At 34.1% G+C, this 27769-nt stretch overlaps 1 protein-coding gene across 3 annotated transcripts in view; it reads right to left on the minus strand.

Annotated features, from left to right (window-relative positions):
- ATG2B (autophagy related 2B) overlaps positions 1-27769 on the minus strand; it is a 66428-nt gene that overhangs the window by 25125 nt on the left and 13534 nt on the right. For 2 of the 3 annotated variants that reach the window (XR_014021886.1, XM_081293466.1), the window contains exons 5-23: positions 26668-26830; positions 25737-25916; positions 22309-22405; positions 21580-21765; positions 20378-20532; positions 20182-20287; positions 18766-19027; positions 17429-17579; positions 16658-16750; positions 16335-16523; positions 14225-14498; positions 12764-12866; positions 10576-10771; positions 8710-8852; positions 3463-3620; positions 2900-3072; positions 2200-2350; positions 546-745; positions 330-410 (exon numbers count right to left, since the gene is read on the minus strand). Coding sequence is in view for 2 of the 3 variants with exons in the window: in XM_081293466.1 (XP_081149592.1) it covers positions 330-410; positions 546-745; positions 2200-2350; positions 2900-3072; positions 3463-3620; positions 8710-8852; positions 10576-10771; positions 12764-12866; positions 14225-14498; positions 16335-16523; positions 16658-16750; positions 17429-17579; positions 18766-19027; positions 20182-20287; positions 20378-20532; positions 21580-21765; positions 22309-22405; positions 25737-25916; positions 26668-26830 (3061 nt within the window). In the remaining variant the exon portion in view is untranslated. The remainder of the gene's footprint in view (positions 1-329; positions 411-545; positions 746-2199; positions 2351-2899; positions 3073-3462; positions 3621-8709; positions 8853-10575; positions 10772-12763; positions 12867-14224; positions 14499-16334; positions 16524-16657; positions 16751-17428; positions 17580-18765; positions 19028-20181; positions 20288-20377; positions 20533-21579; positions 21766-22308; positions 22406-25736; positions 25917-26667; positions 26831-27769) is intronic. The other variant, XM_081293467.1, reaches the window with a different exon arrangement.

Genomic DNA, 27769 nt, shown 5'->3' on the forward strand with positions numbered 1-27769 from the left:
AACTCTTATTTCCTAAATAACCCACTGTGGTGGAGGGGGGGAGGGTTCTGTACAACTAACTCATTGTTGAAGGAGGATCTCTTTCCTTAATTAGTTATCTCTAGCTCAGTCTAAAAATTGGGCCCTTTCACCAAAATCCTCCAGCCTCAGCTCCTGAGTAGCTGAGCTTACAGGCATGCAGCACCAGGCCCAGCTGAGGATGTCTCATTTCATAATGTCTGCTTCATGATAACTACTGAGCTGCACGTTTCTCTCTTGTGAACTTTTCCATATGTGCAGTATATGTCATATAAATGTTAAAATAAACTGATGCACAATAGTTCTCTTACCTGCTCATGCCAGCTAAGCCCAGAAGGAAGCATTCTGTGCTGCAGAGTGGCTCCTTTTAGTCCTACAGCAATGAGAAATTCCTATACAGAACAATACAAAGAATCACATGTACTGCTTATAGAATCCTATTATAGTTCAAAAATTTTTCCAAGAAAATAAATGTGTTGCCTTTTACATAATCATTCTTTGTTGGTATAAAAGCAGAAAACACACACCTTTGTATTAGACTCTGATTTATCAGACAATATTTTAACTGCAACCGAGAGCATATTCAAATTGTCTCCTCCAACACCATCTGAAGCAGCTCTACTGAGGCCATCTTCTTCAGAAGAATAAATAGTAGGTTCCAACCAATGAGGGCGCGTTGAACAGGGAAGTCGTGTTTCTGTAGGAAGAACTGCTCCATCTACTATGCCTAGATCCCCATTGAGGTGAAAACATTAAGAAAACAATTAAAAAAATAATTTTTTTCTATAACTATTTTGACTCCCATAACTCAAAACAAAATCCATGTACAGCCAAATATCCCTTTTCTAAAATGTCTGGAACCAAAAAAGTGTTTTGGAGTTCAGAGTTTTTTGGATTTTGGAATATCTGCATATACCTAATGAGATTATCTTGGGGAGAGGATCAAAGCCTGAACGTGAAATTCATTTACAACCTCAAACAAATAGCCTGAAAGTAATTTTATACATTTTTAGTCTGCATGCATTTTGACTGTGATCCACCATGATCAGGGTATAATTTGCCACTGTGGAATCAGATGAGCACTAAAACAGTTTCAGACTTTGGAGCATTTCAAATTTAGAGTTTTCAGATTAGAAATGCTCAACCTATATTTCCACTGAATGTAACACAATCCTGGTAGCACAACAACCACAAAACAGCATGGCATTAATTATCCATTGCTCTTTATTTATATTGTTATGTCTGACAGTGCACAACTACAAATATTTTAAAAAATAAACAAATCTAGATTCAAAAATGCTAAGAAAATATAAATAGAAAAATCTCATAAACATCAGAAATATGCAAGTAGCTCATGTCTATTCACAGGACACTGCTCGAAAAGTGGTTAAGTATTTTTATCTGAAACCAAAAGGAAATAAAGAATATAAAGTCCTATCAACTGATAAACAGACAAATAAGATGTGGTATACTCATATAATGGAATATTACTCAGCAATAAAAAGGAATGAAGAAGTGATATGACCTAGATAACCCTGAAAACTTCATGTCAAATGAAAAAAGACTACATATTTTACTCTTCTGTTCACAAAAAAACTCTCAGAATATGCAAATCTATGGAAAGAGAGAGAATAGATTAATGGTTGTTTGGGGGCAGTAAAAGTGAGGGTCATAACTAAAGTATACGGATTTTTTTTTTGTACTAAGGATTGAAGCAGGAGTGTTTTACCACTGAATTACACCTCCAGCCCTTTTTATTTTGAAACAAGGTCTCCCTATGTTGCTAAAATTGGCCTCCGACTTGTGATGCCTTGTGACTCAGCCCTCCGAGTCACTGGGATTACAGGCATGTGCCACCACACCCAGCTGGCATTTCTATTTAGGGTGATGAAAATGATCCCAAAACTTAAGTCTGGTGATTGACTGCCCAACTCTGTGAGATACTAAAAATCACTGATATGTGCACTTTAAATGAACTATATGATATGTGAATTATAATTTAATAAAACTTTTTTTAAAAAAAACTTCTAATTTATAATAAGTATTACTTTAACAGTGGAATCTGAATTCCACACAGAAAATAATTTCTAATAGCAAAGTTCTATTCCCAATTGATTTTCTTTTAAATGAGAAATTCAAACATGTTCAAACAGAAATGAACAAAACACACAATTGTCCTACCTTTGTGGTACAGACTGAAACTGCTAGAATGAAGGCAAATGTAGTGCTTGTCATCAAAACCTTCATACTTTGTTACACAAAATAATGATCCATTATTGAACTCTAACCAAAATTCACCATGCTGGTTTTCCAGTAGGTCTCCATTATCTTGCTAATAAAAAGATCACAAAAGCACAGAAGTTATTATTTTATTTCAGTGCTGAAGAGCAGACCCACGACTTCACACATGCTAGGCACGTGCTCACCACTGGAGCTACATTCCCCACCCTTAAAAGTCATTATTTAAATGTGGAAAATTCAGAATGTCCCTCAGGATACTCTTTCTTAATTCAGCTCAGGAAAATCTCCCACACTGTAGTAAAGTAATCTAATTCTTGAACCATTAAGTGTGGTGGTATTAACACCTGAATGATTTAAATACTCCTAGGTATGACCTCTTCTGCCAAATAAATCTCTGTACTTCACCCTTCTTTAAAACAGATCAGTTACCACTCTTGGGAGCAGAATTAGCCAAAGTTTGGTCAGCAATGAAAGCTAAATTCCAAACCAAAAGGTGCTGTCCCCATGGTATGCCTCAGAACACTGGACTCCTCAGGCACTGAAGCCACTTCAACCCATCTGAATCACTGGGTATATATCATGTTAGATTTCTTTAAAATAAGACACATTTGAAAAAACACTTTGTATTTATAAACCATACCTTTACATCTGTGAACACTGCCATTAATCCATGATTAATATTCAGAAGAACTGAGAGAAAACTCTGAGAATTCTTGTTCTGAGAGTCTAATTTTTTTTTCCTACGAGAACGATAGTTGGGATCAACAGTAGAAAAATACTGCAAAGTCTCTTCTTCAGATCCACTTTCTTCATCTATGAGGGGGAAAAAAATACTGTTACATGGTTCTAACAGCTTATTAAAATAAAAATAGCAACTTATCACAGGAAGATTTTGTATTTATAACCTGTTTATTTTTTATAAAAAATATAGAATTGAAATAAAATAGTATCTTCTATGTTTTTCTCTTTAACTCTGAACTTCAATGTGTATACTATTCCTCTAAAGAAAACATATTCAAGTGATCATAATATTCAATATATAGATCAGAAATGGGGAAATATTCTTATAAATTACTAAAGAAATTATAATATAGTACTAATATAGAACACAAAGAAACATTTTTAAATCCACAATCTAAAAACTACTATTTTGTTAATTATAAACTAAGTATTTTAATTCAGAACAAATTTAAAATATATTACCATAGTGAACTGTAGATTTAAATGGACTAAAACTATCTTTGTTGAAGGTGTTAATCAGTTGACTGGCTACTGAAAGCCCAATACCATAGGAAATATTTTCAAATGTCTCCACTGGTGAAGGAGCTGTGGGCTCCCACAGTAGCAAGTCATTAAAGATCCTATAAAGACAAAAGTTGAAAAATAAATATATAACTCCTAATTTAACGGAAGACAAACTAAAGACTATTCCTTTAAGATATATATCACATGATCAATAATTTTTAAAATGGTGAAATGGAAATGTGATCCTATGAAAGAATTTTTTAAACATTTATGTTCGATGGGAAAACAACTGCTATGGCTACCATGCTGGACAGTGAGAAAGGAATCTACACAGTAGATACCTAATTAGCTAGGTGCCTAGCTTTACCTGTGTTATATACTCAAATTACAAACTCATACATTTAAATGTACTTTAAAGATGAAAGCTAATTAAAAATAAAAGCCCACAAAGAACAAAATAAAAACAGCTTCCACATGAGAGCACTTTGTAAACTACCCACTCGTGCAGTCTCATTTGATCCCACCTATCCTGGGGGGCAGCCAGGGAGAACTACTATTCTTACTTCACAACTGAGGAAATTGCCTCACCAGGGTATGTGACCTGCAAAGTCACACAGCCACTTAGTGGAAGAACTGGAACGAGGGTCCAGATTTCTTCCAACTCCCAGTATGTATAAGTATGTATGTATGTGTACGTAACTTCACTAGAAAGAATATATGAGATGAAGACCACATGTATCAGGGAGGAGAGGAAAATATCACTGGCTAGCCAGAAGAGCCCAACCAAATACTGACCCATGGGGTCACAGCTGGGCTACCCTCGTATCCTGTCTTTCCAAAGAAAAACTGGTTACTACTCAGATGCCCTCTGTCCTGGACTCTACCCCTCACTTTCTAAGCTTTCAAGAAAACTCAAACTTTACAAAGTTCTCCAAGAAGTCTATGTGAGATTTGGACCCAGAGCACAACCTCCATGCATACCTATTTCAATCCCAACCTTTCACGCTCTCCTTTTCCCTACCCTAGACTGCTAGCCTGCCCTGCTAGAGGGACTTGCATCTAATCATCTCTCCCTGTGCCTAGTACAGTGGCCTCATGCAGCAGGCAGCAACAACTGAGGAGGAAAGGATAACTAGACAGCTCATGTGGAAGGACTGCCAAAGCACAGACTCATCGTAAAGCAAGGTGCCAAGTGATGAGGTGGTCCTGCCCTTCCAGTGAGAAGACTCTTCCCAGGCCAATGGCTGAGCTCGTGGAGCCCTAGAAGTATAAAGTATGAGCACTGTGACTCTTTCCCCACCTGAAAAACCTGAAGCATCACTGTTAAAGATACCAGGTATACAGGACAGAAGGATGTCACATCTCAGTCACTGACAGCTTTGCCTCAAAACACTGTGTACAAATGTGGCTTACTTCTTCTGGGGCATATTACAGGACAAAGAAACAAAGGTTTATAAATCCAGATTTGGGTCTGAATTCCTATGCATATGAATGATGAAAGTATAAAATGAAGAATTTTCCCAGGAAATGTTCTCCCTTTACCTTACTGCTTACAAGCATTCTTTCTATTGGTAGGCTACATGGAAACTATTACTTTAAATAAAACCTGGAGTCTGTGGCATACGCCCTATACAAGTAAGTTGCATATTTTACTGTTTTCCTTATTTATATTTGGATCTAAACAGTCTTGACACCATTAATACTATAAAACATTGGATGATGCTTCTAATATAAAGAAAGAAAAGAATGCTTAAGATATTTAAGGATATAACCACCACATTTCTGTGTCTGTGAGCTTGAAATGTAACAGATACTCAATATTTGATTTAATGAAACCAGTCATACTTATTTTTTATTTTCTATTTAAAGGATTTTTTTACATAGAAAAAATACTATAACCAAAACTATCTTCAAAGAGTCATTCAACTAAGACCCAAAAGGAATAAACAATATTTTAATATTTTAAATGAATAAAATAAAGGCAGAGTTGGTTACTGGTTATAATCCCTGCTCAAAAAAATATATTTCTTTATAAAAAATAGAAAGGTATTATTGAAACATTTAATAAAACTTGATGAAAATGAGATGGCAGTGTGTATAAATATCAACTTCCTGGTTTAGATGCATGAGTTGTGACATGTTAAATGTCCTTGTTTGTGGTAAGTTTATATTCAAGTACTCAAGGCTAAAGGGGAATTAGTCAACAACTTACTCTTAAATGGTGAGGGAAGAGGAAGCAATTTGTGCTGTATTGCAAACTGTCAGTCTGAGAACATTTGAAAAAATTTTAAATTATACTACTTTGAAAATATAAAGCTAATTTTAAGGGTCAAAGAATTAACACCCTGAGGAAATTAGACATGAAATTACATGATGTACAGAGAGAGGGGGGCATTTCAGCATTCACGTGATTCCAGAGACCTGAGAGAGCGAGTAGGCAGAATAAGAAAGAACAGACACTCTCCTCTGCAGGCCCATTTAGTTCACAACCCTGATTAACAAGAGGCTCTAGTTCTTTGACTTAAGCAGTCAACTTTCACGGATGGCAGCAGAGAACTGCTGCTGCCATCAATGAAGTTAAGTATTTTACATATATTCACCTAGGGTCAACTGCATCTGGCCTCAAATCTGTTTATATTTGTTACCATAAGCACAGTTTAACACTACATGCTAAATGATTAATTTCAAGTAACATTTTGAGGAGAAAAAAGTCTTAAAAATCTATAAGGATTCTGCATTTAGTTGACCTTGAAAATATTTTTTTCCACTCTAAAGAAAGAAGAACTAGCTGGATGCAGTGACACAAACCTATGATCCCAGCTACTCAGGGGCCTGAAATACAGAAGGATCACAAGTTCAAGGCCAGCCTGGGCAACTTATTAAGACTCTGTCTCAAATATAAGATTTTTTTTTAAATGGGCTAGGGATGTAGCTGCTCAGTGGTAAAGCACTCCGGGTTCAATCCCCAGAAACCCCCTCCCTACACACACACAAATTAAAACTAAAAACTGTACACAATGCCTTCTGGGTATACTTTATGCAAAAAAAAAAAAGACAAGGTGGAACTGTAGTCAGTGACTCATATTCAAAGAAAAAACCTTGTTCTATATTTCAAAAGGAAACAGAGCCACACACAGTGGCCCTTGCCTGTAGTCTCAGCTAATTGGGAGACCAAGGCAAGAGGATCACTTGAGCCCAGGAGTTCAGAGCCATCCTGAGCAACCTAGTGATACTCTCTTTCAAGAAGGAGTAAATAAATATACACTTATAAATTGCACTTTTATAGCATCATTACTATTCTAAATCTCCTGGTTTAATTGACAATAATCCGATCAATCAATGCAGAGAGAGCAGGGTCAAGCCCTCTGTCTTCCCAGTGAGCCTTGAACAAGTTGTTCATGACCCTTAGTCTTAGCCATATGCATGTATCCATGACAAGCAGATATCCCTCAACTATATCTAAAGGGAGAAGCCTAGAGATCATGGTTTCCAAACTTCAGATTATAGGTAATCAAACTCCTCCTCTAACATGAATTTATAAATTACATGCTATTTTAAAAATAGTTTTAGTTGTAGAAGACATGATACCTTTATTTATCTTTTCTTTTTAAAAATATTTATTTTTAAATTGTAGTTGGACATAATACCTTTGTTTTACTTATTTATTTTAACATGGTGCTGAGGATTGAACCCAGGGCCCTGCACATGCTAGTCGAGTGCTCTACCACTGAGCCACAACCCCGGCCCCTAATATCTTCTTATGTGGTGCTAACGATCAAACCCAGGGACTCACGTGTGCTAGGCAAGCACTCTATCACTAAGCCACAACACCGACCATGTGCTGCTATTTCTAATGTGTATTACAAAACAAATATTAAAAATATAAATTTGAAAAGTAGTTTTTAGAAATAGGGGTATGCCAGGGATTGAATTCAGGGCCTCCTACATGCTAGGCAAGTTCTTTACCACTGAACTACATCCCTAGCCCCTTTTTTTATTTTATTTTGAGACAAGGTCTTACTAAGTTTCCCAGGCTGGCCTAAAATTTGTAATCATCCTGTCTCAGCCTCCCAAGCAGCTGGGATTACAGGAATGTGCTCACTGAGTTGTTTTCAGAATTAAACAAAGTGCTAACCTTTTCTTCCTATATTCCTGTGGACTGTCCTGTGACTCTCACTGTCAAGACCACTGAACTAATGTGGACCCATCCTGGGACTAACTATATGATTCTAAGACAACAGCTAATGACAATCAGTAAAAATACCTAGAGTTTATTATTCTCAGTTAAGAATTAAAGGGCCAAGATATCTGATGCCAAGTAAACCTACAGCAGAAACAACAACTGGGAGCTTCTGAAGATTCACAGAAATCACAATAAATTGTTTAGTACACGTGGAAAGCTACTAATTATAAGCACCAAGAGCTTCTTTTTCAAGAATCACACGACCACCTTTCAGTTATGTTATATAAGAAAGCCCTTCTGTGGATAGGAATTAGACCACTACAATTAAGTGCTTACCATGTCTCAGAAACTATTCTCAGAATCCAAGTATTACATCACTTAATCCCCTACATAGCCTTTGGGTCAAGCAAGTATGTAGTATCATCTCCACTTCACAGATGGAGAAACTGAGGCTTATGAAAGCTGGGCAAATTGTTCAAAGTCATTAGAGTCTGTAACCTAGAATTCCACTTATTTCAAAATATTTGCCTAGTATATATATTGAGGAGCATTTAAATAAAATACAATAGAAAATTGCTGTACACAAGTACATAAGTTGCTTAAAATCAAATGCCTTTTTGAATTTTGAGAAGACATGCTTCAGAATTCTGATTCTATGTCCATATCCATTGTCCCTTGACAAAAGAATCTCTTAACACTTTTTACATCCCTGTACATGTAGAAAAACGTAGCATTTGCTCAGCATTTGCAGTAATTTGACAGGGGCAACCAGTCTACCTGAGGGCTGAGAGAATCAGCATCTAACATACCAGCAGCCCAGACACCAGAACCACTAACTGGGAAAATCAGCTATGACAACAGCACATCATAATAGTAACAGTTCTACAGTCACCATAAACACATACAATGTACACTGGGATGGCAAATAATATTAAAGGAAAAAAAAAGGAAAGGGAGAAACATGAGCAGTTAGACAGACAATCTGATTCCAAGGATCAAACTAAATATATTTTTAAACTCACCTATTATAAAGTCTCTCATAAAAGCTCTTATTAGGTAATGTTACATGAATATTGGGTAACATTAGTTCCAACACATAGTGAGAATTGCTGATTGCTTTATCCTGAAACTCCACCATTTCTACAGGGTCTCCTGGCATCACCATCTAAAACATAATAATTTTACACACACATACAAAAAAGCAAATAACTATTTTATGTTTAAAATAGTTGTAACATCTTATTAACGTATCATAGCATTTAGTATATGAGCAATAAACAAACATAACAGAGGAGAAGGAAAAACAGACAATGTTGGAGTTAAAAACCTAATTTTAAAAAAAGTATTCAAAGTATTTTTTTGTTCTTTTAATAAATATTTGAGTTCAATGCAATGAACACTCCTCTTAGCACTGCCTTCAGTGTCCCAGAGATTTTGATACGTTGTATCAGTGTTCTCATTTACCTCTAAGAATTTTTTTATCTCCTCCCTGATGTCTTCTGCTATCCATTGTTTATTTGGCCTCCAGGTATTAGAGTAGCTTCTATTATTTATTATCACTGATTTCTAATTTCATTCTATTATGATCTGATAGAACACAGGGTAGTATCCTTTTTTTTGTATTTTCTGAGAGTTGCTTTGTGGCATTATACATGGTCTATTTTAGGGAAGGATCCATGTGCTGCTGGAAAGGAGTATTTGCTTGACAATGGATGAAATACTCTATATATGTCTATTAAATATAAATCATTTATTATATTACTGAGCTCTATAGTTTGTTTAGTTTTTGCTTGAAAGATCTATTCAGTGGTGAGAAAAGTGTGTTAAAGTCACCCAGTATTATTGTGTTGTGTTCTATTTGATTCTTGATATTGAGAAGGGTTTGTTTGATGTACAAAGATCCTCCATTGTTTAGGGCATAAATGTTTACTATTGTTATAGCTTGTTGATGTATGATTCCCTTAAGCAATATGAAATGTCCTTCTTTATTCCCTTCTAACTTTGGTTTGAAGTCCACTTTATCTGATATAAAGATAGAAAACCCTGCTTATTTATAAAGTCCATGTGAGTGATGTATTTTTCCTCAACTTTTCATCTTTAGTCTCTGGATGTCTTTTCCTAGGAGGTGAGTCTCTTGAAGACAGCATATTATTGAGTCCTTTTTTTTTTTTTTTAATCTAATCCACCAGTCTATGTCTTTTGATTGTTGAGTTTAGGCCACTGACATTCAGAGTTATTATTGAGATATGATTTGTATTCCTGGTCATTTTGGAACATCATGCTAAATGAAATAAGCCAATCACAAAAAAACAAAAAGAATGTTTTCTCTGATAAGCAGATGCTGATCCATGTGGGGTTTGGGGGTGGTAGGAAAGAATGATGGAACTTTGGATTGTGCAGAGGGAAGTGAGGGGAGGGGTGGGGTTATGGGGATGGGAAAGACGGTAGAATGAGATAGACATTACTGCCTTATATACATGGATGATTACACTACTGGTGTGACTCAGCAATATGAACAGACAGCCAGGGGAATGAGAAGTTGTGCTCCATTTGTGTACAATGTTTCAAAATGCATTCTACTATCATATACAACTAATTAGAACAAAAAAAAAAAAAAAAAGAAAGGAGACCAGTAGAATAGAAGAAGGGGATCAGGGAGAGGGAGGGGAGAGAAAGGGGAGGTGCTGGGGAATAAAATTGATCAAATTATACTGTTTTATTGTGTACATATATGAATATATTATAACAAATCCCACTGTTACATATAATTATAATGCACCAATAAAAAGGGGGAAAAAAGAAAGCATTTTTTTAAAAAAATAATTAAAGTCATTACTACATGACTAAAGATAATATTTTGATATTGCTTGCTCACACTGTTATTTTACCTGTTCATTTTCAAACATTACTCTACGAGAAGAAAAAGGAGATGGGGCTGGTCTCCTTAGGTCACAGACATCTTTCAGAGAATGAGCACCTCCTTCCTCCTCTTCCTGGTAGTGACCATCATTTTCTTCCTCCTCTTCAGCTGCTATTCTCTCCAAAATGGAATGCATGGCTGGTGGGTTTATTTTCAGTACCATTCTGATAGCAAAGATAACTTTTTTAGAAAATCAAGATTTAAGTATAAATAAGAAGACTTTAACTTTTGTGCATATTAATACTAAAAAGCTCTGATTAATGAAAGTATTAGACTTCTTTACAAAGTCTATGTCTAATGTAACCCACTTATGAATACATTATAAACTTAAATATACTGTAAATGTAGAACTGAAAAAGCAAATAAACAAAGGCCATAAACATGACAGTCTAACCTTATGAGGACAAATAGGTCATTTCAAGTATCATTAACAGGAAGCAAATTTTACCTAAGAATTTGAGTTATTATCATGAAACCAAATCCTCTCATATACATTCTATTCTGCTAGAATGGAACATTTGCCTACCTAAGAAACCTCGTGTTATATAAATGGTTCAAATGGAAAAAAAAGTCGATTAGGAAATAGTTTCAAAACTGCAAGAACAAAGTTTTTCTACCTGGAATTTCAATAGTAAAGGACTTGTGTGACTATTGTATGTATCTACAAACTCTAAACCTCATGGCATTAATGCAGCCTTTGACTGCAAATGCCATCGAGCTTTGACTTCAGAGTATAATCCCATTCCTTTGTCTTCTACAGAACATCACTAGCACAGCTTTTAGGGTCCTTTTTTAACACCATATCAAACCATTATTATGATGAGTCATAGAGTCCTCAAACAAAATAGCTGTGTTATTCTTTCTACCTAAGTGTAGAAGGAGGTATTTTGGGTTTTTTTTTGTTTTGTTTTGTTTGGGCCCTAAGAAGGTGTTGCTATTTGGTTCTAGAAAACTATCACAAACCATTTCTTAATTTATGGATATCCAAATGTAAATTGTGCTTCCAAATTACTTAACTGAAGCAGATTCAATTCTTCTGATGAAAACTTACATTCATTATCAGAAATGTATTGATAATGCCTGTCCTGAAAATAGGCTAATATATAGCAGGGAAGGTGGAAAAGGCAGGGATAAAAATGGCACAAAAAAATCAATTTACTCTGAATGCTCAAATATTCAGTTTTCATACAATAATGGATTGTTATTTCAAGTAAACTAAGTTCTTTGGAACATGATCCAGGCTCACTTTTCAGGGTAAGAAATGATTTCTCCTGCCTAAGAAATCTTGGAACCAGGAATGGTGGTGCACACCTAAAATCCCAGAGACTTGGAAGATGGAGGCAGGAGGATCTCAAGTTCAAGGCCAGACTGGGTAAATTAGCAAGACCCTGCCTCAAAAAAGGGCTCGGTATATAACTCATTGTTGGTCACTAGCAAAAGATCTACAATCCACTATACTGTAAAATAAATAAATCTATCTTTCTAGAAGCAATGGTTCTCCAAGTACAGGTGCATATTTGAATCATCTGATGTGAATTTTAAAAACACAATGATGCCAGGCCCTATCCCAGAATCTCAGGTTAGAGCCCAAGAATCAGTAGGATTTGGGTAAAAGTGACCCATATTTTAAAAACACTGCAAAAGCAACCACTGACTATAAAATTCATTTGACAACTACTCAAAAGATGCCTCAGGATTTCTCTTCTGTATCCTTGAAGTATTTTTTTAAACAATTTTTTTAAGTTTTTTTTTTTTTGAGAGAGAGAGAGAGAGAGAATTTTAATATTTATTTTTTAGTTTTCGGCGGACACATCATCTTTGTTTGTATGTGGTGCTGAGGATCGAACCCGGGCCGCACGCATGCCATGCGAGCGCGCTACTGCTTGAGCCACATCCCCAGCCCCACCTTGAAGTATTTTAAAGATGTAATTAAACTAGGCAACTAGAGACCGAAGAAACACCTGTACCTTCTATTTTGAATAATATCTAAAATATAAATTTCACAGAGTGGTGCTCAATATTTTCTTATTTATCCATCTTGCTCTAGGTTCTCTCATTAACCATTTTTAGCAAAATTTATAGCCAAAATGATGGTTAAAAGGACTATCATATTTTAATTTTGAATGGAAACACATTACACCTATACACTTCCTTACCGTGGCCAGTCAAAGTCATCTGACGATGCTGTATCTCCATCTACTCCACCAGATACATGGAAAAATTTAACAGATGGCTCCCCTTTCTCCTCCTGGAATGACCCTAATAAAATAAGACTGTTATACTAGAACGCATTCATTCTCAAGTGCTAAAAGACCTTTAATAATGCACTATTAACATCTATAGCATTTATTCATTTGTTCCCACATTCATGTGACATACAACATACGGGACTGAGCAGATAAATTTTTGATGCTGTTTTGTATTCAGACTAAAATTCTTGGGTTCCAATATTTGATGTATACGGTATATACCATGACACAGTAAATATATTACCATATATATTAACAGTAAATGTTATATATTTTATGTATTACTTATATGTAACTATAGTAAACTGTAAATATCACTTACTGGATGCTATTATTTCTTCATAAGTGTATATAACTAATCTACCACTACCAAATAAAAATAAGCATATTTTTTAAATGAAAATTTGTTTCAAGCACAGTAAGAATTACCTCTGTTCAAAATAATTCTATATTATTTATGCTTTTTCATTTGATTTTACACCTGAAGAATGGCCTTCCTCCAAAATAGTTTCTTGCCACTGAAGATAAGGGATGATTAGTAACATTTAAAGGTCCTCTAGTGAGGCCTTAATGGATAAATGTCAATTTTAAATATCTCCACAGATACAGAAAACTAGTAAGAACAGGGAAGGAAACTTTTGCAGCCTCTTCCCAGCAAGCAGGGGTGGTTGTAGCAGAAGCAGCAGTCCAGGAATCACACAGGCTCAAAGCCCTTCCAGAGCTCTTCATAGGCTGGTTCACTCTAAGTTTACATAGAGTCTATTCATTAGGTGACAAAAACAGAGCAATATAGAAAAACTCAAAACAGGCTTTACAAAGAAAAATTACTAGAAATTAGTTCACATAATGATTGAAAATTCAAGTTCTTATGTCAAGATTTGGGTTTGAATCTTAATCCTGCCATTTACTACATGATCTTGAAAGATACCTCCTTCTACATGCACAGATTCCCTCAACTACTAACTTATAAAAATTGGAAAAAATAAGCATATGGTGATTATGATGATTAAAGGAAACAAGATAATATATATGAAGCGCTTAGCACAGTACCTAACCACAAACTGGCACTATATACACGGGCCAATAAGTGGTAGGTGATTACAAAAAAGTAGGTTAAAGGCCACTTTTATTTTCCTCTGTAGAAAATCAGTACTTGAACAAAGTGATTATATCATCATGCTTGGTCATTTTTTTTAATCTAACATATTACATATTTGCAAACAATCTTGATGGGAAAAGCTACTGCTACTGTATCTAACATAATATTCTTCAATTCTATATTATATTTTGGAGCTCTCACATACTTTTATGATATAAAATTAGTAGCAGTTATTTGTATCTTGTCTCCTAAAGCACTTTCAATCTTACCAGCTAGTTCTCTAAAGGTAAGTTCCAATTTAATTTGTTCTGGGGTTGAGCCTCCTATAAACTCCGTCTTAAATTCTAGATCTGTGAATGCTAAATGAAGGATCTCCTTCTGAAGTGACTTCTTAAACCATGGTCCTCTTTCTTGATCTGACCGAAGATCAGGTATTGGGAAACGAACAGAAAGATTTAACGCTGGAGTAGCAACTTGAACTGATACTCGACAATTTGCAGGACTGTGTGAATCATCTAGAAATACTTCAGTGAAAGCCTTGTGCTAAAACATAAAACATCAAAAAAAAAGCCAAAATATTAAATTAAGTAAATTACATTAGCATTCAACATTTCAATATGTACAATAACTAATTCCCCAGTGTAATGAATTAGCATTCAAATCAAATTCACTACCATAGTAATTTAGTATAATGAAATTGTATAATGTAACAATTACTGGCAAAAGTTAGAACTACTGGCAATAGTTACACCCTGATATAAAAATAAATCAATCAAAATAAAAACTGAACTAAAGAGAAGACAAAGACATAATAGGTACATATATACATATTTTATTATAAACTAAAAATTTAAAAAAGTGTAAATTAGCCTGTCAACAAATCAAATGTAGTTAAAAATCATTATAGTATCCAACATTCAATCTGAAGGATTTACCTACCAACATATTACTTTAAAAATTCAATGTGAGGGGCTGGGGATATAGCTGAGTTGGTAGAATGCAGGCCTAGCATGTACAAGACCCTGGGTTCAATCCCCAGCATCACCCCCCCAAAAAAAAAAATTCAGATTACAGATGAATTATGCCAAATACAAGACCAGTCTCTGACTCATCTTTGTATTTCTAGGACTAAGTCCAGAGCCTAGCACATACTAGATTCTAAATAAATATCCACTAAATGACTCACCCTGAGTTCCTATATAATCTAAGAGTATGATCCCATGAAATGGCTACTGGAAAACAAATAGATGTACCACATGCCCAAACCATGAAACAAAAGGGTCAAAGAATGTGCAATTCACATAAAGGTCCACTTCTAACTTTTTTCTAAAATGTATTAAAAGCAATAAAGGTTTAGTCCACTGTAGGTGGAACAGTCCACTATTTCTTGAATCGGTCTCTAAAGTCTTAAGACTAGAAAGTTCCCTTCTTATGTTACACATTGATTTTTAACAAACCTACACTTTCTCTCTTCTATTTGACTTTCTCATACTATCTCTCACTCCAAGGCAAAAGTAATCCAAGATATTAAACCATCATCCCAATACATCTATAAGTAACAGAAAATATAGAGACTAGTCCAAAGAACTTAAAATAACTAGCAACTGGTGACAATAAAAAAATGATTCAATGTGAATACTCACCACTAAGGAAAAATAAATAGGAAAATAGAATATTTTGTCCATTTTCTTTTTAACTACAGTTGTCTATGTTGGTCATAGTCCTACAGCACCCAAATTCCAAATAGATTTCTTACAAATCTGAATTCCTTGATTTGCTTATGAAAGAATCTATACACCAGATCTAAGGAATACAATGTGATGCTCAAGAGATTATTTTCCCAGTTTCAAAAGTATATTCTATATTACTTGGGCTACACTTTTTAGATGTTTGTTTAATGTGTAAACAGGTAAAATTTTGTAATGTTACAAGCACAGTTTATGAAATTCATAAATTCAGGAAAGGAAATCTAAGTCCTACAACACAATCAAATGCTATCAAATGCCATAACTTCTATTATTTTCTTTTCTTTTTCTTTTTTTTTTTTTTTTTTTTGGTATTAGTGATTGAATCTGAGTGCCCTACCACTGTGCTATATTCCCAGGAATCCTAACCCCCACCCTTTGTTTTTAAGACAGGATTCTCACTAAATTGCCAAAGCTGCCTTAAACTTGTGACCCCTCAGCTTCCAAAGTAAGCAAGATTACAAGTATGCACCCCCACACCTGGATTCTATTAATTCTTTTTCCTGAGCATCAATTTATACTGACACTTTAACGTATGCTATGTAATCTACAGAGAATGCTTAGCTCAGAAATTATCCCAATAAGCCTATTAGTTAATTAAATTATGATTATTTACAACATTTTGAATACTTACCAGACTGATATGCTTATTATATGAAGTATACATGTGAGAGGCCATCATCTCTACTGTAGTAAGTTTCTGTGGTTGAAGCAAGGAATTTAACCGGTCCACAATACTTATATCCAGTTCACAACATACTGGATTTAATTTAATTTGTAAGTCCGCCTTCTGAGGAACTGAACTAAGTCTTGCTTGATTGCCCTTAAAAGGGGGGAGGGAGGAGCATTAATACAATGACTAATAATACTAAAAGATTAGGTTAAGACCTCAAAATTGTGAGGAAAATATATACCCCAAAATTTTACAGGCAGCACTTAAACAAAAAAATTTCTTACCTGGGGTCCTCTATTCTCAGAATGTTTATAATGAAGTTGAAGACACACAGGGGGGTGGGCATCAGTTCCTTCTTTAGAATGAAATGTTAAAAGCTTAAAAACAAAGAAGATAAATTAAATATTAGATGTTAAGCTATAATTTATCACAGGAATTCAGAGGTGCCAATAGACTAGTAGTGGGAAGAGCTATCTGAAGTCAGAAATGCTGGCCTTACTTTTCACTTTTATCACTCACTAGCAATGTAAATCTTAGTCCAGGTTAGTTAAATTTTCTTGTTTTGAGACAGGGTCTTGCTAAGTCTCTGAAGGTCTCACTAAATTGCCTATGACTTGCATTGCTGCTTCAGTCTCCTGAATTTCAGGACTACTGGCCTGCCCCACCACTCGGGCTTCAGTAAGTTAACTTCTGAGACAGTGTCTTATTTGCAGAATGCAGGTGAGAATTCAAATGAATTAATACTCAAGAAAGAGCTCTGAAAATAAACATATAAGGGCAAAATAATAGCAATAAATATTATTTTTGCCAACATACTTAGTTGTTTGGAAAAATCAGATTAATGGTAAAAGAACACAAAACATTATGCTCAACTTGAATAGCACACTTTGGTATTTGTTCAATAAAAAAGTCTTCTGAAATGAAGAATTATTGAAAGTGAGTGAATTCCTCTCTGCATTCCTGTTCATTTTTTGAGAAAACTATTTATGATCATACAATTCCTTAAAAGCAAGACAGATTTAAAGTGTAATCCAAAGAAAGTGACCATCATTTACCTCTGTGTAGTGAGGAGGAACAGAATGACAGTCGGTTGGAAACAGACACTCCAAAAGCTCCATTTGTCCAATGGATGTATCAGTACTAAAATACCGGGATGCTGATCTTTGTCTTTGTTCATAGGCTACTTTGATGCCAGTACCTATAAATCTATTATTTAAAAAATGTAGCATTTAAAGGCCTCTATACACTTCTAGATTAAATGACATATTACAAGTAGTCAGGGAACCATAAACAAATGTTAATAACAGACTAATTACCCACTTATTCTGACAAATTCAAGTTAACAATAGTAATACTCCTAAGATTATTAACCAAGTCTGCTTTCAATTTCCCATTCCCTGACAAAAAAATAAATTTAACTGATGGAAAATCGTCCAGGGTATATTCATTTCCCAACACTGCCCTTCCTTCTCCATACATTTAAAATTTACACTGCAGTGGATAAAATCTTTCAGATCTACAAAATACATGAAATAGTCTCTGAAAATTATCTAGAAGCATCATGAAATATTTTAAAACTTCAGTTGGTGGAGCTCAAATGAAGCCTATCTCTAATTTCTGTGGGTTCTGCTATATTTTCTGATATTTGAAAACGTGTCAAAATTAGAGAAAAAGCATCTCTACATCTCTATAAATACTATGGTCCTAATTTGTAGATTATCTTTAGGCAGGGATCAAAACTACTTTACATATTAACTTTAAAACATTTATGTTAAAATAAAACCCAAATTAATTTTTCTAAAAAATTAATTCTATTTGCCTAAACTATTTATCAAAATAATATCACTCAGGTCATAAACAGTATTTGTATTTTAATAATACTAACAAATTCAATTCATCTATTAGGACTCAATTTATAAAGGATCAGTGTCAATTTGGACAGTTTGGGTTTCTTTTGTTTTTTAAGGTAAGGATGGAAATGTAGCACCCAAGTTAAGGACCAACCCTCGTACAACTTCCCATTCCTGGCCAGTGAACATGCAGCATTTTAGAGTGCCTCCCTCATTAGTTCTCTCATTACCGTCAGCTGTTAATGCCAATGACAATAAGAAATGTTTTAATGATTGTAATAAAGTCAACAGGGATGATGGCAAAAAAAAAAGAAATTTGGAACTACAGAGATGTTTAGCAAATTCCAGATTATCTCCATAGTTCTGCATAACACACAACCTGAATGAAAAATTCTATTCGTAAACATCTTCATAGCATTGCAAGAAAAGTACTCATTTTACTCTTTTACAAATAAATTTTTAAAACAAATACAGATAGCTGGATATAAAAGTCCACACTTGGTTCTTACTCAAAGATCATTAATAAACATGACAAAGTTTACCTGAGGTGATCATGTGAGCAAGCTTCTGCAAATACTGTTCGGAAAGACTTAAAATCATCAGATGAAAATCTTGCTGGATCAATCTTTTCTATACAAGTAAAGAAAGCTGTAGCCATAGGTGTCAACGGGTTGAGACTCAATGACGTTTCAGGTGGAGATAAAGGATCAATATGAAGCACAGAGACTGAAAAAGTTCCAACAGCTAGTCTAAAAATAAGCTCAGGCCTGGATTCATCCATTGAAACAGATCTAGATGGGAGAGCTGAAATACATGTGTTGAAATTATACACATAAATTTTAATACTTAAATTCACATATCAAAACTATAAAACATTTACTCATGTATTAGGTTTAAAAAACAGCTGACCATACAATAGTTAGAATGACATTAAATAATTAAGGTACAATAAACTGCTAACTTCCTATGTCTTACATCTAGTATACTTAATATTTGAAGTAGAAAAGAGTCCATTAAAATAGTAAATGTATGAAAAATGCTTTTTCGTTATTGAAAGTACACTGGAAAAATCAAAATTAATCAAAAGCTGCTAACCAAATTTTCTTTTGAGGTTTGTGTTTATTTCAATTAAATTTTGCAGAATAAGGGTAGAGGTATACAGGTCGGTGGTAGAGCACTGGACTACCATGCACGGGACCCTAACCTTCATCTCCAGCACCACAAAAAATTTTGATATTTGCGGAGTAAAAACTTGAGGTTTTATTTCAAGGAATATATAAACAGTGAAAGAAAAATTAGGAGGCTGGTGACATGGCTCAATGGTAGAGTGTTTGCCTGGCATTGTGAGGCCCTGAGTTAGATCCTTGACACCAAAAATAAATATATAATTATCAGATGGTTGAGGATCCTAAACTTTAATAATAATATGAAACTTACATGATACTTTTCACTAACAATATCCAAGTATTTAAATACACAAAAGTATTTAAATACACAAGTATTTAATATCCAAGTATTTAAATACACAAAACACTTCACAGGGAATTTTCAACAATTCATTTTCTTTCTAAACTTTGTTAAATGGCCTAAACCAAAAAAGGACCAAAAAAAAAAAAAAAAAAAAAATCCAAAAGACAGGTGTAAGTAGAGTACATGCTTAACATATACAAGGCTCTGAGTTCAAATCTAGCACCAAAAAATTTTTTAAATAAAATTGACATTTAAAAAAAATAAAGTAGAATGACTAAAAAGAATTTTTTAATTTTTAATATTTCAAAAATTCCAGGAGGGCTGGGGTTGTAGCTCAGTGGTAGAATGCTTGCCTTGCACACTTGAGGCCCTGGGTTTGATCCTCAGCACCACAAAAAAATAAATAAATAAAAATAAAGATATGTGTCTATTTACAACTAAAAAAAAAAAGTTCCAGTGGAAACAAAGATTAACTCTCTTCTACTCACCAGCCTTCTGCAAAGATGTCTGGTGAACCAGGTTGGATGGAAATGCTGACCCCCTCACTGGCTGTTCTTTATGATGATCAAGGAACTCTCCCCATGTTGGCTGAAGCTATGAAAGATATTTTTTTAAAGAATATGAATAAAGTCCAAAATTTTAGAAGTAACTTTTTAAGAATAAAATAATAAAATAATACTTTACCACAGTAGCACTTAATGGAGATCCTGCTGGGGTATTAGTGTATGTACTAGTTAGTGATAACTCCAGGTCCATATTTGGGGGATCCCCAAGGGGTGGAAGAGAAGAGAGACTATGGGACATGTCCATATCAGCCATGGAGAAGAAAACTTCTTCTTCTGGAGAGAATTAAACTTTATCACTTATAGCAAAATTTCACCCACTTTGTATACTTTAAAGTGGGCTAATATACATTAATATAATCTTCTTCTGAAATATTGAGATACAGTGATGCTCCAAAATGTATATTACTTCCAATGGGGTATTTAAATCCAAGTTATTAATGGCATAGCAAAAACTCAATTGAATATTAGTTAACAAAAGGTTATGCTTTCCTACTGAGTGGTTTTGTGAAGCTTTGTTTTGTTTGTTTTGTTGTTTTTAATACCCAGTATTTTACAAGGTATATTTTTAAAACATCATATGACAATTTAGAAGTTAAAAAAAAAATCTACATGTTAAAATGTCATTAGCATACACAAGACCCTGGGGTTCAATCTCCAGCATAAATAAATAGTACAAATATATTGCCTTCTCTCTTTTCATATGTATATAGCTATTTCTTTTTTTAAAAAAAAAAGAATCAAATATATTATTGAGACTTCTATTTATGTTTCACTTCCATCTTTTGGAGATTGTTGTACCCTTATGCAAATAAAGGTAGTTACGGACAAAATTTAAGAAGGCTTTAATTTTTTATTTGGTTCAACATTCCATACTTTATTAATTCTTACTATTTATGGTATTAGTGCTCATATATTCTAAAACACCTGTAAATGTAAACTGGGTAATGATGATACTTAGATATAATTAATGGAAAGATTAATAAAGTTTCCTATTTAAAGAAATCTACTGTATATCATTATGTGAGCACATAATTTGACAAAATGTATAATTACTCCCAATTTATCTTTTGTGTAAATCTACACTTTTATAAACTGACTTTACTCAAAAACATCATTTACAAGACAAAACCAAAATAAAAAAATAGCAACCATGTGCTGGCACATCACTATTAATACTAGATAAACTTAAAAATTAAAATTTTCTTAATGATATGGGTCTTTTGTTAATTCACTGCTAAACTCCTTTCACAAAAGCCAAAATTAAGTTTAATTTTACCTATGATGATAAAGTATGATTCTGGTGTCAACTGAGTTGCTTACCACGGCTAGAAGGTGTACGAGCCGTTTCTGTCTCATAAAAGCTTTGCTCTGAAGATACACCCACAGAAAGGGAATCTTTTCTCAAATAATACCGGTTTAATTCCATCTGAATTCGATACTCGTCTTCCTGCTGCATGGGTCGGTTTTTCCTATCTTTATTAGCTAACCCTATTTTGCTAGAATTTTCTACAAGTATACAAAAGGAAAGCAGAACAGTAATTAAATTCAAGGTTAAGTTATTTAAAGCATTTCTCTCCCAAATCCCATTTATCCAATACCAATGGCAACTTAAGACCATAAGGCAGTGCAAAACACCACTATTCAATATTAATCAGAAATCTAAATAACAATTGTAGGCAACTAACCAGGAATCAAAAAATCTTACCTCTAGTATATATTAGTTACTAAAAATATTTTAACATGTATGCTACTTACTGTGTTCAAGAATTACATTTTCTTCTTTGTATGAAGTACTATCCCAACCAAAGAAATCAGTCAGAACAATTTTGAAACAAGAATCTGACACATTCTGAATGTAAATATATGCCATGGTGGCACAATTCAAAAAGACACAATCGAATTAACTCTTTAGGACATGATACATCTTTAATTTACAATATATGTTTAATTTCATATGTTCAAAATAATAAACTTTCTTAGATGTATGTTATATATTTCAATTTAAAAGTTTCAGAGAACTAAAAATAAAAACAACAGAATTATACTTGCCTGGTCCAGCAATAGCTGCTAACATATCCAAAAGCAAGTGTACCTGTCTTGGTGACAGGAATAGATGAATAGAGTCTATCTGTCCATCAACATCCAACTTAAAAAAATAAACAAACAAACCATTCAGGATGAATACTCTTTCAAAACTTCATCACCATAAATTTCAGTATATTTCAAGCACTGAGAGAAATATTTACTGCTAATCTTGAATTCCTTTACCTAAGAGTCTCTCTACTAATTCACACAAACCTAAAGGAAAAGACCTCAAGGCCACCAAGCAGTGTGCCTCTCAGATAGACGTCTACTGTGTTCCAACATCCATCCTCTCTTGGACATGAGTGGAAGCCACTTCAGGCATGTAACAGAAGACAGTGCTTACATGGCCTTCCTTTCTCCTTCCAATTCTTGGCTCACTATTCTTTCTGAAAACAAAAGTTCCATCACACTCTTCCTGATCCTGGAGAATACTCAACAAAAGCAATCACTCTACTCTCTACACAGCCTTCTAAAAAGTTAAATATCCCACCTTATTTTTCATTCATCTCTTCTTAGTTTGAATAAGCTAATAATAGCTTCTGGTATTTGTATACCATTTTGCAATTGATAAATAATACAATTAATAAAACACATTCACATTTGGAAAATGGCTTTTTGTCAAGAGAAAAACAAACTTCTTCTAATTGTACAAACAAAAAATAAATTACTATTGACTCTGAGAAGTTTCCATGATCTAAGAATATAATATATTCCTTAAAAACAATAATTATTATTATCATTTATTTTGAGCATTGGTGCCTTTGTATATATTTTCTCTACTTACTACTGTTTGTTTTACAGAGGAGGAAACAGGTTCACAAGATTAAGTGACTTGCAGAGCAAGATTTTAATAGAGGCTGACCCAGATAAAGAGCCCTCTCTCCTTTCATGGCATGACTCCCCCTGCTACACACAGACTGTTTTAGGGGGCTCCTTACTGACCATTGACACTCTAAGCCATGCCCTTGATTAAGGCTGGGGAGAGCAGCAAAACATACTTCTGATTATAGGCCAAATTCTTTAATGTTTTTTTAATATTTTCTTTGTTGAAAGTATAATCTCTGATCTTTATTAGAATAGATAATCAAGAGTTGTGATTCTAATTTTTGTAAAAATATTTTGTTATTAATAGATTCTGGGGGCTGGGGTTGTGGCTCAGCAGTAGAGCGCTTGCCTCACATATGTGAAGCACTGGGTTTGATCCTCAGCACCACATAAAAATAAATAAACAAAGGTATTTTAACAAAAAAAATAGATTCTGAATTTGGCATACAATAGATGAAGTACTTATTACTTTTGGAAATATAAAATAAGCAAAAAATTTTTCAACACAGTGTAACACAGTAGCTAAAACAAAATCTCTTTAAATCAATCCAGGCAGTCCTCTACTTTCATATATAATGCATTGCTGAAAACATACACTAAGATTGGAAATATGAAATATCAGACTTACTACTTGAGTGTATACTATTCTTGCAGAACTAAAAAAAAATAGCATGAAACCTTTCTTTTTGTGTGATTAATTTCTTTTAGTTGTCAATGGACCTTTATTTTATTTATATGTGGTACTAAAAATTGAACCCTGTGACTCACAAATACTAGGCAAGTGCCCCAACACTGAGCCACAACCCCGACCCATGAAACCTTTCTTAACATTTAGAATGCACAGTTAAAAAGTTTAAGTTTAATGAACACTGGAAAGAGACTAAAGACCTAACACTTTGAGCACATCTTGTAAACACACCTTGTCTACTCTGTATTAAGGTTATAAGATCTATGCTTCTCAATGCTAATTTCTAGAACTCTTTTTTTCCCATTTAGCACTCATTTTCATTAAATAAACACAAAATGTATTTCACGTACCCAATTTATTACACAAAAGTTATTAAAGAGACAAGGATTATAGTATCTCTAATACCAAATATTTGCTGGTACACAATGCTGCCACACAAAATTTCCAGGTGTCCATTTGTCACCTAATATACAAACTCTAAAAGTATCATATGACAAAAATTTATACATATCAATACATAATATTAAAAACTTTGGGTGTATACAAAGATCAAAAACATAAATATTGAGAATGATATATATTTGATCAAAATTGAACTATAAAAATTATTGTTATAGTTTTTCCTTCTTAAAGAAATGATAAATATGGGGCTAGGGATGTGGCTCAAGCGGTAGCGCGCTCGCCTGGCATGCGTGCGGCCCGGGTTCGAGTCTCAGCACCACATACAAACAGAGATGTTGTGCCCACCGAAAACTAAAAAATAAATATTAAAAAAAAAAAATCTCTCTCACTCTCTCTCTGTCTCTCACTCTCTCTTTAAAAAAAAAATAAATAAATAAATGATAAATACATTCCCTAAAGACAGTTTTGTGCTGGTATCCCAAGGATATTGCCACAGCAGGGGAGCTCCCATGGGGCTTACACACACCTACAATTATCCACTCCCTAAGGAGCCTCTCATGTTATTTCAGGAAGACAGTTGAAGACCTAGTGAAAGAATTTTATACCATCTTGAGGTAGGACAAGTCAGTAAACAAGAAAGAGAACAATAATCAGAAATAGAACTGTCTTCATTCTAATTTAGATTTCCTCCTCCATCATGAGTCAAACATCCCAATCCAAGAAAAGATTTGAGGATTCCTCAATACACTGAAAATTTTTCTATGTATATTTACAAGCATTCAGTGTGTCCCTCTTCTATATTCCCATAGTAATATCCATACCCCTTAGTGTATCTTTCATTGTCTTTATACAATGTCTTCAAAAAGCTACAAGAGGGGGCTGGGGATGTGGCTCAAGCGGTAGCGCGCTCGCCTGGCATGCGTGCGGCCCAGGTTCAATCCTCAGCACCACATACAAACAAAGATGTTGTGTCCGCCGAGAACTAAAAAATAAATATTAAAATTCTCAAAAAAAAAAAAAGCTACAAGAATAATAAGTGAATATTTTTTCATAAATATTGCACAACTATAAACAGTCATTCCATTCAAAATATGGATGGACATTTCTACATTCAACTTGCTTTTCAAATCTCTTTTCCTTTTTAACATCTTAATTTTATGACAATAGAAAGACACTATTATATAATGAAATCTAGTTATCTTAATCAATAAAACCATGCTTTTGGTTTTGGACTGTTAGAACGGGAAGAGTGAGTGTAGGAGGCAACTCTTCATAAAACCTGACTTGCATAAGAGTAAGGCCAAGTCAGTCCTCACTTTAATTTTGTGACCCCAAACACCAGGTCCAAGTGAGAATAAAATGCTGATTCCAAAACTGCAGATACCTTTGTTACAGGGTAATCTACAGTAACCAACCAGAGGCTCAGTGTATAGATTAAAGAATACTTTTAATTTTATTAGAGAAAATAAACACTGACCTTAGCTCCAGGAAGTACTTCATTCTGTTTCAACGTGAGACTCAACTCCAACCTACCAATTAATCCACCAATCTGCACTGGGTCAGAGGGCGCTATCTCTGGTAAATTTCTAGTTAGTTGTGGGTGTGGCTCACAAACAATTTTGGGGTTCCAGCTAGGTGACAGCTTTGGCTCATTTTCCTAAAATAATGCAATAAGAATAAAGGAACTATTTAAAAAGCTTAGTGTAAATAAACTGGAATGCAAAAAGTAAATGTCAACTTAAGAATAAAATATTTGGCATGCAAAACTATATTGTTACAATGGATAAACTATATCTGTAGCTAAAATAAAACAGTACTACATTGGGCTAGTAATGAAAACACTACATGGAAAGGACTTCATGAAGAAAGCATAATATCTGCTCAATTTAGTAAGAAAACCTAACAGACACTATAATTAAGAATACCCAATTTGGGAAATAATGTAAAGGGTAAATAATGGAATGACTGATATATAAAGATTTTGTACTCTTGGAAGAAATTAACAGAGTTCCTTAATTGCACAGATTTTTTTTAAAGGCAGAATTTGTAAAATAAATTTTCAGCAATATGTTCATTCTGTGAGATAAATTTGAATATTGCTTAATTTCCAGTTTATATTGTAAAAGGATTATATACTAATGAGCCATTCTGCCCCAATAATTCTGCCAACATTTCTCTGTCAAACTAACACATAGCAAACTAGCTTAAAAAAAATGGGGGGGGGGATTAATTAAAAGTACAAGTATATTTAAATATCTGAAATACATATTGCCATATTGAATATTGTGTTAACTTGCAAATCAGATGAAGACTTAGGCCATACTATACATCCTAGAAAAATTTAACAGTCCTCATTTAAACCTTTGAGAAATCTATGATCAAGTTTAGGATTGTTCTGTTTCTCTTACCACTGGTGCAGTCGAACACACTGGGGAAGATTTTGCTGATGCAGAAAACTCATCCCAAAAGAGAGACACTCCAGAGAGCTGAAGTAACTTGTGAGCAAAAGCTGTGGGCTGATGTACATTAATTCCTGAGGATTCGTCAGCAGTTTCATCGCAGTATACAGTTCTAAAAATTAAAAACAAAAAGATTATTTGAACAAAACTCCTGGGACAACTTATTTGCAATAATAAAAAAAAATGGAGAGCTTTTAAGTTAAAGAGACTTTTCAGGTGTTAGCATTTCTTAGAATGTACCTATAATAATGCCTATAAAATAGGTCAGAATGATCACACTTCAGTAAATATTTCCCAGAGACCTTAAACTCCAAGAAAAATAACTTTATAAGACTCTTAAATTGAAGGAAAAAATTAATAACTTCCTAAAGTTAGCTTCAAGGAAAACAATTCCTGTACTCTTCCCAAAATCTCTCTTGGTAACAGTGAGACAGCATTTGGCTTCAAGTCACAAGTCTGAAAATGACATTTCTTGAATTCTTGTGTGACCAATCTTCATTTTAAATAAGATAAAGTTTGTGGTTCCAAATGCATGAGATGTTACAAACAGTTTTAATATGCCATCTAAGGCAATGCCCCCTATTTTCAAAGATCATTAACAATAATTGTTTAACAACAGATGTATTTTTGAGAAAAACAGAAACCATAGCACATCTCTTTAAACCCTGGAAAAGGACCCCAATAGATAAATATACAAAGGGTCTTTGGGGCCAGGAGTCTTGGCACACACCTGTAATTCCAGTGGCTCAGGAGGCTGAGGCAGGAGGATACAGTTCAAAGCCAACCTCAACAACTTAGTGAAGCCCTAAGCAAATCAACGAGGCCCTGTCTCTAAATAAAACATAAAAGGAGCTGGGGATATGGCTCAGTGGTTAAGTTACCTGAGTTCAATCCCCAGTACAAAAAAAAAGTGTCTTTGGGGCTTGGTGTACATACCTCATCCTGCTCATTTCTCTTAGCAAGTTGTACAGCACCAACACTGGTGAAGATATGACTTCACATCAACACTCAGATGTACATATGTAAATAAATCTGCTTTCAAGCTTTTATA

Source organism: Spermophilus citellus (assembly GCF_964194105.1).
Source record: "Spermophilus citellus genome assembly, chromosome: 4".
NCBI classification, from domain to species: Eukaryota; Metazoa; Chordata; class Mammalia; order Rodentia; family Sciuridae; genus Spermophilus; species Spermophilus citellus.